Genomic DNA, 18,678 nt, shown 5'->3' with positions numbered 1-18,678 from the left:
CACGTGTATGAGCAATTGCGTATAACTTTCATGGATAGTCTTGTAAAATAGTGGCATCCTAAATTCATATATTATACTTGACTGATTTTTTCTTTAAGGAAGTAAGCATGGACTCTTGACAGAAAATGTAAAAACAATAAAACCAAACCAAACACATCTTTCGTTCTCTTTGCTAATGTTTTATTATGGCCTCACATTGCTAAATAATACAAGTTGTTGTTTAATTTAATTAATTAATTAATTAATTTTTTTAAGTAAGCGCTATGCCCAGTGTGGGGCTTGAACTCATGACCCTGAGATCAAGAGTCGCATGCTGTATTGACTGAACCAGTTAGGTGCTTCTGTTTTGTTTTGTTTTTTTAAATGCAAACAAGTTTTTTTAAATGCAAATGAAAAGCAGTTTAATACAGGTGTTGATGGAGAAATTAGAGCTGTTTACATTGCATCAAGCAGGTGGGAAAGGAGACAAATTAGCTGACAGGTATATGTGATGAGCAGCTCCTCCAAAGCTACCCTACTGAATCCCACTGGGGATACAGACGTGATGCTCTCTCATGGTCTTCATCCTTCAGAGAAATTATGGTTGAGTTGGGGAACATCGCAGATACATGCAACTGTTATGAAACCGTGCCAGGCTGTGTGTCATTCTGTGTTGGGTTGGCAGTGACTAGGAGTATAATGGGAGTTTGGTGAAGGAGATGATCTGGGAAGGCAGTGTTTGGTGTAAGTCAGGCTTTCTCAACCTTGGTACTATTGACTTTGTTGTGGACGGCTTTCCTGTGCATTGTAGGATGTTTAATAGCATCTCTGGCCACTGCCCACTAAATGCCAGTAGTACCACCTAGTTGTGAGAACCAAAAATGTCTACAGACATTAACAAATGTCCCTGATGGGGGATAAAATTGTTCCCAGTTGAGAACCACTGGGTAGGCATAGTTGAGCACAGTGTGGATTTGGGGCTAAGCTGTGAAGAATAAATAGAACTTGTTTAGGAAGTGTGGATAGTATGGGGATGGTTTTAGGTGGGAGGAACCATTTATGTAAAGACCCAGTAAGTTTGTACAAATGTCAGTCTTGGGAGTAGAGCTACTTAGAGTATGACTTGCGGACCAAACTTTGTTGCTGGTATTAGCGCTGCAATTGAAGGTAAACATTTAGAAACTTTTATAGCAAGTTTACAGAGTAATTTTATGAGTTTAGTTTTTTTTTTTTTCTATAATAATAAAAACTTTAGGCTTTTCTGTCTTTTTTCTTCTTTTAAAGTAAACTCTGCCCAGCGTGGGGCTTGAACTCATGACCCGAGATCAAGAGTCGCATGCTCTACTGACTGAGGCAGCCAGGCGCCCCTAGGCTTCTCTTTTGTATGTTTTTGTTATTTTGTTTTTCTAGAAATTTATTTTCTGCAAGTATCAGTCTATGACAGATTGGAACATTAAAATGAGAACAACAGCAAACTGATCCTTTACCACTGATACTGGGGGAGAAGCACTAAGGCTGTGACCAGACTGAATTTAGTGTGATGGTGGGGAAGTAAGATGGGCTAGGTATGGTTCAGATGGAACGTGAAGGCAGACTGGTTTGTGAGACCTTGCAGGGAGCCTGACACACCTTAGACCTCATTCTCAAATCTTTTCACGATGAATGAATGAAGGCCTGGAAAGCCTCCAAGTAGAACAGAATGGACCGAGAAGTAGGGAGAGGAGGTCCAGTGGATATTTTTGAGATGGGAGTAACTTTTAGAAGGGGATGTTAATGTCATTTAGCCTGTCTCTGTAGTTTTTGTCTTTCAGTTATCTGTTTATCTCCAGTTAGAAACCTTTTCTAATTACTTGCCCTTGAACCATAATTTTGAACTGATTCATTGCCCGTTTGAAACTTTATACATTTTAAACCTTGTGTGTCAGATTATGGGTGTCATTTCCTTTCGGGATTTGTAAACACTTCAACGTCTTGGGCACAAAGTAACTCTTGTGATTATCTGGCAGGGCCTTTGCCTGTACCTGAAAGAAATGAAGGAGAGTACGGTTCTGTCCCTTTGCATCTTCTCTACGTGGAAAAGGTCTGTGCCCTTTGTGGGTTTGTGCTGGTGTTGGTGCCCCTGTGCTTGTCATATGGGGTCTTACTTGGACAGTGGGCAGCACTAATGTGAGCTTATGGAAGCTGACTGCTTAGCCCGTGGCCACAGGCCTGTGCTCATGTCTTCTCTAGGTTTGGAGACTGTTAGTTTGCTGAGACTCCCATCTGCCACTTACTTTTCTTTCATTGGACTTACTAAACGTATTTATTTTATAATCTATATCTGATAATTTCAATATCTGAAGTGTTTCTGGGTTTTTTTTTTTTTCTCCCTTCTATTTCTGTAGCTCTGGCTCATGATTGTGTCATGCTTCTTGGTATGCTTAATTCTTGAATTTTAGCTGTTTCCTTTCTAATACCTTAAAACTAATTGCTTGAAATAATATGTGGAGCTTAAGGCTTTGTAATTTCACTCGGGATGATGTAATGGGACAAGAGTTCTTGGTTTCCCAACTCCTAAACGTCAGTCATTTAGCAGAGCAGAGAGGTGGGTGGGAGGCTGCTTGTTGGGAAATCTCAGTTCCAACCCTGACTTGTGCTGCTTCCATAGTGAATTACTGGGGGCAAGTTACTTAACTGACCTCTCTGTGTCTCAGTTTTACAATTTTGTCAAGAGACTAGATTGACAGACCATTGAATAATTGTAGGACAAATGACTGATGTCAGGATCGTGGTCCAGGCATCGGCAATTTCACAAATTCATTGTTTCTGCAACTTCATCATTTGCTGACGTAGTATGCAAGGTCCTTTAATGTCAAAGAGGTATAGCGTATGTTCCCTGCCCTCCAGAATTTAAAATTCTGTCTAAAAGTCTTGTCTACTTGACTAGACAAAACCCACTCGCTCTTAGACACAAAAGGAATTTGAGTAGCATGTTCTCTGCAAGTTCAGAGGAAGTGGAGAATATTCTGGATGGGATGAGACTGTGAGCAGTGGGCTCTAAGTTGGGCCTTGTAGGAAGAGTGGGACTTAAATGTTGAAAAGGCAAGAGGGCATTCCCCGTGAGGGAAACAAGGTTCGGTAGCTGTGGGGAGAAAGTAAATGTAGGGAAAAGAGAGGTGGGAGATGGCATGAAGAAGTTGGGACCTCAAATGCCAATCCCACACATAAATTAGCCATTCTACCACAGCCCCCATCCTCCTCACTCCAGCACTAGGCTGGAGTACTTTCTGTCTATAGACTGGCCTATTCTGGACATTTTATATAAAGTGAATCATGTAGTATATGGTCCTTTACGACTAGCTTCTTTCACTGAACATGTTTTCAAGGTCCGACCATGTTGTGGCATGTATCAGTACTTCATTCATATTTATGGCCAAATAATACTCAATTCTATGGATACATAATGCAAATTCTTGAGCCCCACCCAAGCCTTACTGAGTGAGAAACTTTGGGGTTGACCTCCTTTCCACAGTCTGTTTCGATTAGCCTTCTAGGTGATCCAGATGTACCTGTGGGTGGAGAACCATTGCTGCAGGGGGAGTAGGGGAGGGGCATGAGGCTGGGCATGGATTTTTTCTTTCATCTCAAGAATAATTGGAAGTTACTGAGAGGTTTTTAAACAGCCATATGAAGCCATTAGGTTTATGCTTTAATAAAAATATTTTAGCTTCTCTGTGAAAAGTAGTTTGAGGGACTGGTTAGAAGACACAGGAGGGGCACCTGGGTGGCTCAGTCATTAAGGGTCTGCCTTCGGCTCAGGTCATGGTCCCAGGGTCCTGGGATCGAGCCCTTCATCGGGCTCCCTGCTCAGCAGAAAGCCTGCTTCTCCCTCTCCCACCCCCCCTGCTTGTGTTCCCTCTCTTGCTGTCTCTCTCTCTGTCAAAAAAAATAAATAAAAAAAAATAAAGAAGACACAGGAAACTGTAGATGAGACAATGGCTTGGCATGGGTTAATGGGAGTGAAAATGGAGAAATGTGGATGGGTTCAAGAAAAATTTTGAAAGCAGAAAGGCCATGACTTGATTAATTGCATCATCAGGGAGAGTCAAAGATGAATTCCAGGTTTCTGTGTTGGACAGGTAAATGGGTGGTGGTACCATTACTAAGATCTTCTGAATTTTCTGGTTTTCTGATACATGAGTAAATTTTTTAAAAAAGATTTTATTGGAGAGTGCACACACACACGCATGCACACACACAAGGGAGGAGGGGCAGGGAGAGGGAGAAGCAGACTCCCCGCTGAGCAGGGAACCTGATGTGGTGCTCAATCCCAGGATCCTGGGACCATGACCTGAGCAGAAGGCAGACGCTTAACCGACTGAGCCACCCAGGCGCCCCATATGTGAGTAAATCTTAAGCACTCATTCCTCCCCCTAGAATCTGTTTTTTCTGACAAGCTCCAGAGACAACATATTGGATGACATTTGAGTATATACTATCTGGAGTATTCTCTTGGGAGATGTGCCACACACATCTAGAACCCTAAGTGACATTAATATGTACTAATATTGTGTAGCTCCTACAAAAAGTATAAAATGTCTGAGAAGGTAGAAAATAAAGATGTAAGCAAGATGTTTGGACTCTGGTGTGTGTAGAAGTCTTGCCAAACAAGGTAAATTTGCATAATTTAGAGAAAAGAGATGATGGAGTGTTTTGTTGAGAGAAGAGATTTCCAGCCGCATTCAGCTGTCAGTGGGCCTAGGGTGGGGCTGAGGTGCTGTGGCTGGATGGCGGTGTATGTGATCCAGTATACGTCAGGATTCCAGGATTCCAGAAATCGAAGAACATGAGACCGTGTACCTGTCTTTCTACAATGTTTATTAAGAGTCAAGGAGGAATTGTAAAATTCTGAAAAGATAGTGATAATGTGCTTGAGAAGAACATTCTTGTCCACCTTAGAAGGGAGTGGGTAGGACAGTAAATTTCTGGGAGGTATGGCCAGCAGCAGAATAGGGACTTTAGAAATGGGGAGGAATGGGCAAGATAGGAGGGGTAGAAGTTTCAGGACTTGGCAGCTAAAGGAAAGAAAGGAGGAGATGACCTCATGATTACTAGGAAACTGGAGGAAGATCTGGCTGTTAGAGCTCCTGATGAAGCAGTTATGGAGAAAGGGGGCTGCTGGGAGAGACACTGGCTTAGTTTTTAACATGAACAAGGAATTATGTAGGATTAAACATGTAAGTGTGGTTTTGAAAACTAAAGTTACTAAGCTCGAGGTGGCAGATTTTAGAGACTCCTTTGTCTTTTTAATTTTAATTCAGTTCTGGTATTGTCCTACTTAGTTATCTTTTAAAATTATGCCAAGAATTAGAAGCAAATAATGTCTCACTAACCTATGATCTGGAATGTGAAAGGAATTGACTAAACTATTCTAAAAATATTTGTTCCTAGTCAGGAAAGACATACAGGTAACATTTTCATTAATGGTGGTTAGATCTGAGTTCATGGGAGGAATTGTTCGGCCAGTGGCTGGGCACTATCAACCTCTCTCTGATCCGTTCTGAATTATTTCTTTAAACTCAAGAACAATAGACCATAAACTCTGACACCTGCCTAAGTTTCAGTTAGGGAGCTAAATGAAGTGATTGGGCTTAATTACATATAAACCTTCTTGGTCTTAATCTGTAATTCCAAACGAGAGACAACTGTGACTCACAATAAAAAAGGTGTTTAAATTGACATTGGCTCTCAGTGTTAAAATAAATGCACCAGTACTGACTTTAAGTCCAAGGGCAAAGCGTGAGGACATTTAATTCCTCTTTCCTTGACTGATACCTTTTGTTCTCCCTGTTCCACTTTCTAGTTTTAACTTTCGCATTCCTTTTCTCAGTTCCTGTATGCAGCAGAGATGGGAAAGTCAAAAGGTTATTCTTGTGAACACACAGCAATGACTAGCGCCTGTTTGTTGAACTCCGTTCTGCTCTCGACAGCCCCTGCAGGGAGCTCTGCTCCGCTCTGCTCCTCCGTCTCAGGCTGCTTCAGCCTGCTGCCTGCCCGGGCGAGGACAGGAGCATGTGTGTGAGCATGAGCCTGGGTGGAAAATAACCCCTGGAGGGAGAAAGTGTTATGTTCGTATTTAAAGGGAAACCCGTTCCTACTAAAATGTACAATCCCAAAGAGTGGATCCTGCGTTTAAATCAAGTATTAAAGTTCAGGCGCTGTCAGTGCTTGAATATTGGCCCCCTGTAACTCACAGCTCACTTGGGAAATGAGCTGAAGTAAGGCAGAGGCAAACGTTTACCCCTGTGCCTGGTACAGTGCCTGACACCTGGGAGATCTTCAAAATATCCTGGCGGAACGAACAAATGAGTGAATCAAGGAATGAATGGAGAAAGAGAAGCCAGGTGACTGCAGAGTTGTACTGGGTCCAGGTATCCCCAGTGACCAGCAGAATACGCTTGCTAAAGAACAGAATAGAGGATGAGGTTTGTGGCCTTAGAATAAAAATAATAAGGGGGCACCTGGGTGGCTCAGTCAGTTAAGCGTCTGCCTTCGGCTCAGGTGATGATTCGGGGTCCTGGGATCGAGCCCGGCATCGGGCTCCCTGCTCAGTGAGGAGCCTGCTTCTCCCTCTTCCTTGCCTGCCACTCCCCCTGCTTGTGCTCTCTGTCTCTCTCTCTCTCTGTCAAATAAATAAAATCTTAAAAAAATAAAATAAAAATTATAATAATAGTAAACGTGTATTGAGTTCTTTCATTGGGCCAGATACAACTCTTGGAGCGTTATGTCATTTAATTTTCATCACTGCCCTCTGAGCTGAATTATGATCTGCGTTTCACAGATGGGGAAACTGAGGCTTTGACAGAATAAGGAACTTGTCCAGGGTGATCCTTCCCTTTCTGCCTGTGCAGGACTAGAACATGACTCAGAGCTACATGGCCCATATGAGGATCAGGCCATTGCCCTTGGCGTCATTATCACAGTATTCTAACCATCATGAACAAAGTGCCAGATGAACCTGGGCCCCACACAGACCTCAGGGCCCAGCTTGCTGTGGTCAGACTTACCTCCCTACCTTCTTTATTCTTTACACTACCTCTGTTTTTAGTGCTACCAAACTGAGCACGAGAGGCTCCCTTCATCAGGTTTAATCACAGAGTGTGTGGTTTTCATTTAGGTAGGGTATTTTTGTAACAGTGTTAAGTTTTGGACTTGTAGGCAGTTCTCTTGTCATACTGAGTCATCAATAAAGTTGTGTTTTGTTAATACAAACAGGAACGTTAGGGGAGGGAGGTGGACTGGTGGGTTGAATTTGTGACAGCATTGTTTTTGTTGTTCTGTTTTAGCTGTCAAGTTTGAGGTGATGTTGGGACATTTAAGCATAAATTTCCCGAAAGGCTTTGGAACCGTGAGATTGACCCTGTGAAAGAGGCCAATTTTGAAATGCAAACTTTAGGTATATTTTCATAGAGGTGATAGTTGAAGTTGTGGAAGTATGTGATGTCTTCAAGGGCAAAAGTACTACTATGAAGAGAAAACAGATTATAAAGGATATTGCCCAGACGTTAAGATGTCTCTATTTTGCCAGATTCAAGCGCTGTGTGTGCTAATATTCCTGCCTTTTCTGACTCTAGATTTAGTACCATGTCTCATTTAAGTTAACCCATAGAAAATATATTAGCAGTATAACATGCTACTATATTTACAGTGAAGCTCAGATTAGATTTTTAGGATTTCTTTATCAGTCTGGTGGTAACTTTTCCACTCCCAGGCCTGCTAGAATACTTCTAGGCAAAGGATATCAAGATTTAAGCCATACTTTTAGAAAATATGGTGGGATTTTATTCCCTCCATTTTTGCTGGTTTTGCAAGATAGGAATTTGCAAACTTAACTTTTTTTAAAACCTAGTATAAGAAAAACGGCACTGAAAGATTAGAATAATAGAATTTAATGTTTCTCATGTTTGGAGCAGAGATTTGCCTTCTGGCTTAGAAGTTACTTAGACTCAAGCATTATAAAGACTTACGTGTTATAATCTTGTGTGCATGCCCACACGTGTTTCCTCTGGTCCCCACGGCTTTTTTAGTGTAGTCATTTCTGGAGTTTTTGATCACATACCCTAATAATTATCCCTAATATATGTGTGTTTTAAATAAATGCTGTGTATATACTACCTATACTAATAAAAGATGTGCATCATAAAATGTCCACAAAATAGCAATAAAAGTCATGGGATACAGTTCAAACGATATTGTTGATTTTACTTTTTAATGATAAAAATTTTCTCTCATCAAAAACAGTTTTTCTTAGCGAGAACAGTGCGAGCTAACAATACTACAATTTGCAGGTCAGCTTTAACAGTTGTCATTGATCAAAAGGTAACTCCCCAAGAATACATAGATTTAGATGAGGATTAACATCATTATAATTAAAGAACAGTGGTAATCATTTTTCTGATTCCATTCATTAGTCATGCAAAAGCTGTTAAATTTTGATAGTTAAAATTATACTGTCTTCCCTGATGTCAGTGAGTTGTTCTGAAAACCAGTTGAAGGATTTTACATTTTTACACTGAAAATTTTAAAAACTCTGTGAAATTTTCCATTGAAAGATTTTTAAGTTAGAAAGTTATATTTCTGGGTTTTTATACTGACAGTTTTTATAGATGACAAGCATTGTTTTCAATAATAAAATAATAATATCAAACATTTCCTAAAATCCATTCTGTAAAATAGTTACTTGATAAAGTATCATATTTGCCTTGAATGGTTGAGTCAAGAAAGAAGAGGGTGTGTGTCTGTATGTGTAAGAGAGAGTCCGGTGTATGTTAATATGTTAGGTAGCTTACGGGCGCCTGGGTGGCTCAGTCGTTAAGCGTCTGCCTTTGGCTCAGGTCATGATCCCAGGGTCCTGGGATCGGGTCCCACATCGGGCTCCCTGCTCCGCGGGAGGCCTGCTTCTCCCTCTCCCACTCCCCCTGCTTGTGTTCCCTCTCTCGCTCTCTCTCTGTCAAATAAATAAATAAAATCTTAAAAAAAAAAAAAATATGTTAGGTAGCTTACTACTGATACACTTGTCATCATGAAAAAAGTCAGCACTTTGGAACAGTTTTCTTCTTTAATAAAAAAAAAAATCCTTAGAACATACTTAAATTTCCAATGGTATGATAATGTTCTAAACATTAAAGTGAGTACTTAATAGAATTTATGCATGCAGTAAGATAACTCTGAAGATTATAAAAACAAAATACTTGTAATGCAACCGAAATATCCTAACCCAAGTGTGTATGTTATGGCAACTATATAAAGTATGTTTCTAAGTCTTGTGTCCTTGGAAGAGAGTATGAAAAACAATTGCTTCAAGGATGATGAGATGATGGTGTTTTTTTTTTAAATAAAAAATTATTAAATTGCAAAGATGACTTACAAAAATGGAAAAAAGAAACCAATGCAAATTGTTTAAGAAACAGGACCAAAAATGTGGACTGATTCAAAAGAAAACGTTAAAAGTATGTATTCAAACTCAGTAATGTTTATGTGGTTAACATAAACATTACTGAGTGCGTGTTAAGTAGCAGGGACTGTACTAATAATACACAGATGAAAAAGCACAATTTTTTCCATCATTAAAATTTTATTGCTTTAATTTATACCATATAATACTGGCTGTCTCAAGAATTGTCCAGTATTTCATAATCCATCTCTTTCTGACACTCTGATTCCTTAAAACTCAAGTTTCAATCTCTTGCCAGACAGCCTCTCTCATTGTTATCTTTGACTTGGTAACCTGGTATTTGCTTTCTAGTAGGATAACCTGCAACAGACACCAGACACACAGTCGTTTACATGTAACCTCATGTTTAGTTGCACAGTGCTAGAACGTTGACAGCAGATGGCTTGTTGGGGTTTATTCTCCACCCTGCCCTACTCCCCAACAATGAAACATATTGGTGAGTGTTCTAGTTAGGACTGTGTTCACCCGCAGCAAGGGAGAACCTGGCTAACGTGAGCTTAAAAGAACAGAAGTTTTGGCCTCTCCGTAAGTCTGCAGGCTGATTTGTTCAGCGCCTGTGTTTCGAGGATCCTCTTGGCCTTTTCCTGATGCTTACTGGCTCAGGGTAGAAAAGCTGCCTCCACACCTCTAGCCCTCACACTGAGGTTCCAAGCAGAAAGGAGGACAAAGGGCAGGGACAAAGGGCCTAGCATCTGATTCCATGTGCTTGATCAAGAGAGCAAAGCCTTGTCCAGAAGCTCCACTCAGCAGATGCGGGCTCACACCTCAGGGGCCAGAGCTGGGTCACAGGGCTGCCCAGCTGCAAGGGTACCTGACCAAACTGGGAACTTTGGTTTTTCAGCCTTCACAGAGGAGGGGTAACTAGTATAGCGTCGGCCACATACTTTCAGCCATCTGCCTCCTCTTTATGTCAGTATAATGCCTAGTGAGTCCAACAGTGAGGTCTTAGTTAAAGAATTTGCCATGAAATTTTGTATCTTTGAGATACTCTGTTCACTTGCTGGGATGTTCCTAGGGTCTTTGACAAGGGAAAGATCCTGAGTCCTTTCCTCCCTCTGTGGTGGAAAGGAGTTGTCTTAGGGCCCTCTCCTTCTCCTTAGTTCAGTCCAGCCCCTCCATTATAAGTAAATTTTTACTTTCTGTTTTCTTTCCTCTGCCTTTGACTTTTTCCATGGGAGATGCGTAAAAGGTCCTAATCAGTCCTACATTACCTCAAGTCAGAAAAAAGAAAACTGTGTATCTGAAGTGTGAAAGTAAGTGAAATAAAGAACTGTTACATCGAATACCTAAAGCCTTTGAAAGTACCCAGAAGTCACTTTATATTTTTTACAGAGGGCCCCACCTAGGGCAAAGAAAAAAAAGCTCATGTGTTTGAATTGAATGAAACAATTGAGCAAGTGCCTGGTATTGCTTAGCTCTTTTTGTATTTAATCCTCTCAATGAATCTATGAAAAAAAAAATTGGGTCCATTTCACAGATTAGAAGCTTTGTAATTTCCCCAAGGCTACCCAACTGACAGGGCCAGGATTAAACTGTGGAGAGTTTAACTAACTCAAAAGTACACACTCCCCGTCCTCCTCCCAGTTTTGCTTGTTGTCTTCCATTTGTACTTTGTCTTTAAACTTGCTTTCCCACAATTACGCACATTAAATCTCAATTTAAAAAAAATCTCAAAAAAAACAACAACAACTATCGGGGTGCTGTGTGGCTCAGTTGTTAAGCGTCTGCCTTCGGCTCAGGTCATGATCCCGGAGTCCTGGGATCGAGCCCCGCATCGGGCTCCCTGCTTGGCGGGAAGCCTGCTTCTCCCTCTCCCACTTTCCCTGCTTGTGTTCCCTCTCTCGCTGTGTCTCTCTCTGTCAAATAAATAAATAAAATCTTTAAAAAAAAAAAAAAACTATCTTCTTCAAATTGATTATTTCTTTTTATTTGCTATTCACTCCCAAGGTCCAAAGGTGCAGCATCAGCTGTGTATACCCCAGAATTCAAACATAATTAGACATGTCTAGAAGCCTATGGAAGGATTCTAGCAGGGGCTACTTAATTACCTAAATTAACCGTCAGCCTCTGGGAAAGAACTAATCAGAGGAGAAGAGAGAGTGGAGGAGTGCAAGTTTACTTAAAAGTGCCACCGAGTAGGGGTAAATCTGACTCAAGTACAATGTAATTTATTTAGCCTGTCCTCTGATCCAATCCTGAGGGACTCCTGGAGGCCAGGAGGTTGCTAGTGAAAGAGCTACAGACATCTTCACTACGATTTTCATGGGTCATTGAGTGTTCATGCCAGGTCAGCAGATTCAGCAGCACCAGCCCAGGCAGTTTATCGCTTGGGCGCCTGTGGGGGTGGGTCACCAGGGCTTGGGTGCAGGCCTTGGGGTCCTCAGCGGGGCTGGGTCTTGCCTTGCAGGGGTTTGGAGTTGAAAGGGTAAACGTTCATTGTCTTTGTTTGGGCTGCGATAACAAGATTGGGTAGCTTATAAACAGTATAAATTTATTTCTCACAGTTCTGAAGGCTGGATGTTCAAGATCAGGGTGCCAGCATGGTTGGGATCTGGTAAAAGCCCTCTGCTGGTTGCAGACTGCAGATTCCTTGCTGTGTCCTCACATGGTGGAAAGGGGTAGGGATATTATTGGGTCTCTTTCGTAAGGACACTAATCCCATTCATGAGGGTTCTGTCCTCCTAAACTAATCACCTTTCATAGGCCCCCCACCTTGTAATACCGTCACCTTGGGGGTTAGGTTTCAACATACGAATTTTAAGGTGAACACAGATCATTTATTAATGCAGGACCCCTTAAAAAGCTTGCTTCAGAACTTCTGGAGATGTTAGGGGAAGTGGATGGGGGTGATAGAATCCCAAGGTAGCGGTTAGAAGCAGAGTCAGGGAAATACTGGTATATTTGCTTCATTCTCAATTGCCATCAATTTGCAAATATATCAACAATTTAATTAAGACATTTGGGCGAAACAAAATACTACGTTATGCGCTTGCAATTTTTAAAATTAACTGACAAGAGCATTTATTTAAACATATAGTCACATACAACTTTCTTCTTCAATATCATTGTCAATGTTAAAAGCAAAGCCTTTTTCACATTCAGGGTCTACAGACTGTTCTGAATTATTTAGGCAATTTACAGTTACATGTAGCATCCTAGACGCACTGCTTTTTAAAATCATACAGCTTTAGCATTAATGGAGAAATATTGGCGTTTGATCTACATTGCTTTTTGGCTAAACTTCGTTACATTTGTTCCTAAATTAAATTACCAACTCAGTTTGATCTCTAGAACATCACCTGGAAATCTTTGATGTTCGGCGCTGGAGTGATAGTTCTTTAATCATCCATTCAGTTAATATTTACTGAGGGCCTCCTGCGTTGCCAGTCTCTGTGCTTACAGAACTGACATTGTGGAGACAGATGAGCATAAAGTCAAGTACACAGATGAACAAATAAAATTTTAATAAATTTAGACAATAGAACTTCAGCTAAGGTGGTTAGAGAGGACTCTCCATGGTAGATCATCCTAAATGACGAGAGTACCAACACCGCTGAGAGTCGGGATGAAGCCTTTCTGTCACCCTGGCCCTTCCATGTGTGAAAATCCTGTCTGTTCGCTAACAACTGGGTAGTGAGTGTTTGCCACATGCCAGACATGCTTCGAGGCCCTGGGGATACAACAGTGAACAAAACAGGAGACAAAATCCCTGGCCCTGTGGAATTTATATTCTATCAGGGGAGAGAGAGAAATAAATACGGAAAATGTACAGTATGTCAGATGCTAAGTGCTATGGTGACAAATGAAGCCTTGAAGGGAAGTAGGGAGTTGGGGGGTGGGGCACTGGAAAAATGTAAAACCTGGTTGTCAGGGAAGGCCTCATTAACAAATTGAACTTTGAGCCAGAAATGGAGATCTTTGGTCTAGCCCAGGGCTGGAACTTTGTCTGTAAAGGACAGACTTTTTCTTCAGGCTTTGCCTCCGTTGCAGCCCTCAGCTCTGCCTGGGACAGTATGGAAATGAGTGGGTGGAGCTGTCTTCCAATACAACTTTATTTACCGACACTGAGATTTGTATTTCATATGATTTTTACATGTCATGAAATACTATTAATTTTATTTTTTTTTCAACCCCAATTAAAAATATCCCATTTTTGACTGGGGGCTATACAAAAACTGTTATGAGCTAGATTTAGCCTGTGGGCCATAGTTTGCCTTCCCATAATCTAGTCTAAGAGATTTTGGAGTATCTGTTCCTTTTAATTGCTTTGGATAATATGTAATGGTGTATGTTTGAATAATAAAATCCAACTGTCATGCTTTTGTAGATATCTTTCTATTTTGGGTCCAACACCTTTTTTTCCTGCTGCTGCTGCTGCTTTTTTTTTTTTTTTTTTTTTGTGGTAGTAATGAAAATTCATCTGTTCAGTGACATATATTCATTTCACTTAAATTTATGTCTTACAGCTTTTATTTCTAGGCTTTGCTATGCAATAATAGCTTTATTTTCCATCCATCATACTATAGTATTTCTGAAGACATTTTAAGTAGCAGTTAAGAATTTTCTTCAGGTAAAGCTATAGAAAAACTCAGTAGAGTGGCTTAAGCAATTAAGGGTTAATTTGTCTAATACAGAAAGGTTTAGAGTGGGCTGCACAAGCCTGGTGTGGCAGCTGTACAATATCAAGGACCCAAGCTCTTGTCTTTCTGCTTGACCATCCTTAGCATATGGAGTTTGTTTTCACAATTGCAAAATGGTTTCTGCACCTCCAGGCACCACTTCTGCGTTTCTTCAAGAGAGGAGGTAGAAGGATGTAATGGGCTTTGTGTTTTTATTCATTAAGTGGAGCCTTCGGAGAACGTCTGCCTTCTCTCTTATTGGCCAGAACCGTGTCATGTGATGACTCCTGGCTCCAGAGGAGTCTGGGTAAAACAGGGTTTGTAGCAGAGCGCATTGCTTTTCCAAACAAAACCCAGCCTTCTGTTATTAAGAAAGAGAGATTGGCTACTGGGTAAAAAACTAGCATTAACTGCCATGGCTTCTAGGTGTGTCAACAAACAAAAAACACCTGAGTTATAGGTCCTTCCATCATGGCTGAATTGACATGGGTGAAGGCGGCGACTGTTGTCCCACAGTTTACTTCTCTTCCACTTGCTCCTCACATGTCTTTTGATATTGACTGTTGGGTACATTTTGCTTCAGCATAGTTGAAATGTGGGGAGGAGAAAGCTCTTTGTGTCAAGGAAGCGGTGGTATATGTTATTGTTATTTGAACTCTGGGTTTGTACCGTCAGGTGCAGTGCCCTTGGCCGCTTCCTGTTGCCACATGGGAATCCTTTCTATTACCTGGGGCCCCACCCAACCAGCCGTCCCTTCCGCCCGAGCTGGCCTGTCTCCCTGCCACGTAAGCCTGGGCTCCCACAGCTCCAGGCCACGTTCACCCCAGCAGATCTTAAAAATAGCTGGTTGTGGCAGCTCGTGACTCGTCTTCCTTCCTGATGCTAATGCCACAGATATCCACTTGAAAACTTCCTGCTCTGGGTTAAATTTCTGCCCTTTGTTTATTCAAATGATTTGCTGTAGTATTAGTTAATTTTCTGTGGCCTTAGCTCTTTTTTAAGAAAAAATTTCTTTTTAATCATCTGGCGTTTCTTACAAGTTTGAGTAAACGTGGAGGCCAATGAGTAACAACATGCTCTGACTCCCGGGGCTTCAGGTCCTGTTGGAAAACCTGATTTATATAAAACACCACATGTCTATGGCCATATACTCCTGTTCCCCCCTGTGTGAAGCTCTCTTTCTCAACATAACTTTCTTCTATTTAATCTGTTGAATATTAATATATTCACACTGTTCAAAAACGTTTAAAGTTCACACATGCAGAGAGGGAAACCTCTTGCTCCTACTTTGTCCCTGTCGCCCAGTTCCCACTCCCCCAGCCCCTAGACAGCTATTTCCGTTAGTTTTTTATGTAACTTTCAAGAGTTCATTTTTTAACATAAATACAAGCAAATACAAATATGTTCCTTTATTTTTAAAAAAATGTTCCTAGTCTATGCACAGTTCTGTTCCTTAATTTTTTTTTTCCCATTTACTAATGTACCTTGGAGATCTTTTCATAGCAGTGTTAACAGTATATACAGAACTCCTTTTTTCTTCAGTTGTGCAGTATTAAAGTGATCTTTTTGAAATGTAAACCTGGTCCTGTCTCCCCCACTTTCCTCTTTTAAACCAGAGATAGAATTATTTACATTTTACTCCTTATACTACTGTCAGTTATCACCTTTGTTAGTAACTATCCTTTGCTTCTTGAGCATTGTTTGTTCCTTTCCCTCTCCCTCAGTTTTATTGAGATACAATTGACATATAATATTGCATAAGTGTAAGGTATACAACACAATGATATATGTATAGTGAAATGATTACCACAGTTAGTTAACACATCCATCACTCACATCATTTGAATTTTAATATTCTGTGATACATCTTTCAAATATTGGCTGTAAGGAGGGAAGGGTGTTGAGACATGGATACTTTCATACATCGCTAATGGGAACGTAAATTGACGTGGACTTTTTGAAAAGCAGTTTAGCATGGGTCCGTCAGGAGCCTGAAAAATGTCTCTACCCTTTGATCTGAGTTTCATTCATAGGGCTATGTCTAAAATAGTGTTGAGGTTACAGTTAAAGATTTCTAAATAAAGATGTTCACCATATGATACTTCTGGTGGTGAAAGTTACAAGTATTCTAAATACCAATAATTGAGGAGTAGTTAACGAAAAACATGTACATGATGGATTGCTAAGCAGATATTAAAATTCATGCTTTTGAAAAATTTTTAATGACAGGACAGTACACAGGGTATATTTTTGAGTGAAAGCGGCAAGATGCAGCTGTTTTTGTTGAGTGTGATCCTATGAAAGGAATGACCAGTTGAGCTGTAGGGGATTATAGTCCAGCAGTAAATGCTGTGTGTATGGGGTGGGGGAGCTAGGGGGCTGGGGAGTAAAGAAGTTGTGTACGTGTCTTTGATATATCCTAGTATTGAGAGCATACAAGTTTTTAGGCACTCACACTTTGGGGAAGATGTAGAGGTGGGATGGATATTATGTGTATATATATTATATGGAAAACTCAGGTTTGACTGTGTGTCAGTTTCATTTTTGATCACTCTCATGAACATTTGAAATGTGTTGGATATGTAAAGTTCTACATATGGACGTTAAATCCAAACCCTTTCCTCTAATTAAATTTTGAGAGGATTGTAGGTAACTTCTTGTTCGCTTGTTTTTACAATTTCTAGACTTTTAAAAATGCAAATACATTGCTTTCATAGTCAAAGGAACTGGATCATGAAGGACATTGTGCTATGCTAAGAAATGTGTGTGTGGTCTTCCAAGGGCAATGGGGACCCACTAAATAAATAGGAGAATGACATGATTGTCTTAACAAGAACACATACCAAGACCTTGATCAAAATAGGTGACTGCTTTTGACCTCAGCATCAACCTTGTTTATCTGCCTTATATGGTTATAAAGGGAAATTAAGTAGGATGAATAATACCTTTTTTGCAAGCCACAGTTTCAGAATAATATAACTACATTTCTGGAATTTTGTACCAATGAGGGAAAAAAGTTAACTTTTTTGGAAATGAGAAAAAGCTTAATTCAAGAAACCAAGATAATGCATTAAACTACCATACAGTAGTTTCCTTGTTTTCTGATATCACTGAGTGTAAAGATGTCCTATTTGGCTAGCTTTGCATTTCTGTCCATACTAACTGTGCAGTCTTGTTAGTCATTCGTAGACTTCAATCCAGTGATCAGAATCTCTGTGCTCATGACGTGCAATGGATTTCCATCTCAGACGCACATGTCATTGAGGCTTTTGGGGGAAAGTTGGAGGAAATTGGTAGGGGCAGTCAGTATGTGAAAGTTTGTTCTTCAAGCACTTTATTTTTTAGATGAGAGGTCTTTCTGGTGGCTTGACCTCTCAAAAGGATTCTTTTCTTGCCCATTGTAAAATTACTTCACCGTTTAAGTTTGTTCTCTATGTACATTTCCCAGAATCACTTAGAAAAAGGAAACTTGTTAAACCATGTTTTACATGCTGTGTTTAAGATATTGAATATTATCACCCTGTCTGAATTATTTAATATGAACCCTTAAATAAGATTGATAAGATTTTGAAAATGTACAGATGTGTTTGCAGCTCTTCAAGAGCACACCTGACCCCTAGTGGCTGAAGAAGGAAACATGAAGGTGAGAGGAACAAAAAGGGTTAAGAAATAGAGTTCAAACTAAGATGATGCTTGTTTCCTCTCACCTTAGAAGCAGAGAACATTTTTCTCTTGTGAATTGATGAAAGGATGCTTTCATGACAGTGGCTACAGCTGTGGAATATCTGAAAGAGACTGCTGAAGGGAATAAAAATGTTGCTGCTCCCAGGAATCAATGAAATGTTGACATCTCAGATGGGCTATACATGGTTTTCAAATGGTTTTGGCAGAGGGAGCTTTCATGACTGTAAATGTCAACTTCTGTAAGTGGGAGGGAGAATGGATATGGCCTACTGAGAACTGAGTCCCTCACCTCATACATAATCTGATCCTTCCAAGTTGTGCCCCAGAGTTCTGGGGAGTCTAGGTGAAGAAATCATCGTGTCAGGATTTGCCTAGGCTTCTGCTGGATATCCAGTGAGTCAATGGTGCATGGGGCCTGCGAAAATCTCTCTCTTTTTTTTTTTTTTTTTTGCATCAGTGACCTCTGACAATGAGAAATCAAATCTAGTTCAATTTGGAAATATCTACATATTGTTTCAGATGAGCATTTCTCCTTCTTTATTTGTCTTCCCTCTTTAGATAAAGAAGAAGCAGCAGGATGTGGTTAGATTTCTGGAAGCCAACAAGATAGAGTTTGAGGAGGTGGATATCACAATGTCAGAAGAACAGAGACAATGGATGTACAAAAACATTCCCCCAGAAAAGAAGCCTGCTCAGGGCAACCCTCTGCCGCCTCAGATATTTAATGGTGACCGATACTGTGGAGTAAGTAGCCAGATTGTTACCACACTATTTCTTTGGGTGATTCAGAACACAGTTACCTAGAGTGACATTGGGTTTTTTCAGTGAGGACTGTGACCTCTTTACCCTTTGCCACTCAGGTTCACAGTTTAAAAGAGGGGATGTGGGTACAACGACACAGAC

The 18,678-nt window shown here is 40.5% G+C and overlaps 1 protein-coding gene across 2 annotated transcripts in view; it reads left to right on the top strand.

Annotated features, from left to right (window-relative positions):
- The window catches only part of SH3BGRL2 (SH3 domain binding glutamate rich protein like 2), a 58,905-nt gene that overhangs the window by 18,901 nt on the left and 21,326 nt on the right, over positions 1–18,678 (top strand). For both annotated transcript variants that reach the window (XR_013441201.1, XM_036069427.2), the window contains exon 2: positions 18,334–18,519. Coding sequence is in view for 1 of the 2 variants with exons in the window: in XM_036069427.2 (XP_035925320.1) it covers positions 18,334–18,519 (186 nt within the window). In the remaining variant the exon portion in view is untranslated. The remainder of the gene's footprint in view (positions 1–18,333; positions 18,520–18,678) is intronic.

The sequence above is a fragment of the Halichoerus grypus genome, chromosome 9 (genome assembly GCF_964656455.1).
Source record: "Halichoerus grypus chromosome 9, mHalGry1.hap1.1, whole genome shotgun sequence".
Classification (NCBI taxonomy): Eukaryota; Metazoa; Chordata; class Mammalia; order Carnivora; family Phocidae; genus Halichoerus; species Halichoerus grypus.
Note: the sequence above shows the minus strand (reverse complement) of the source record. Positions and strands in the feature narration are given on the sequence as shown.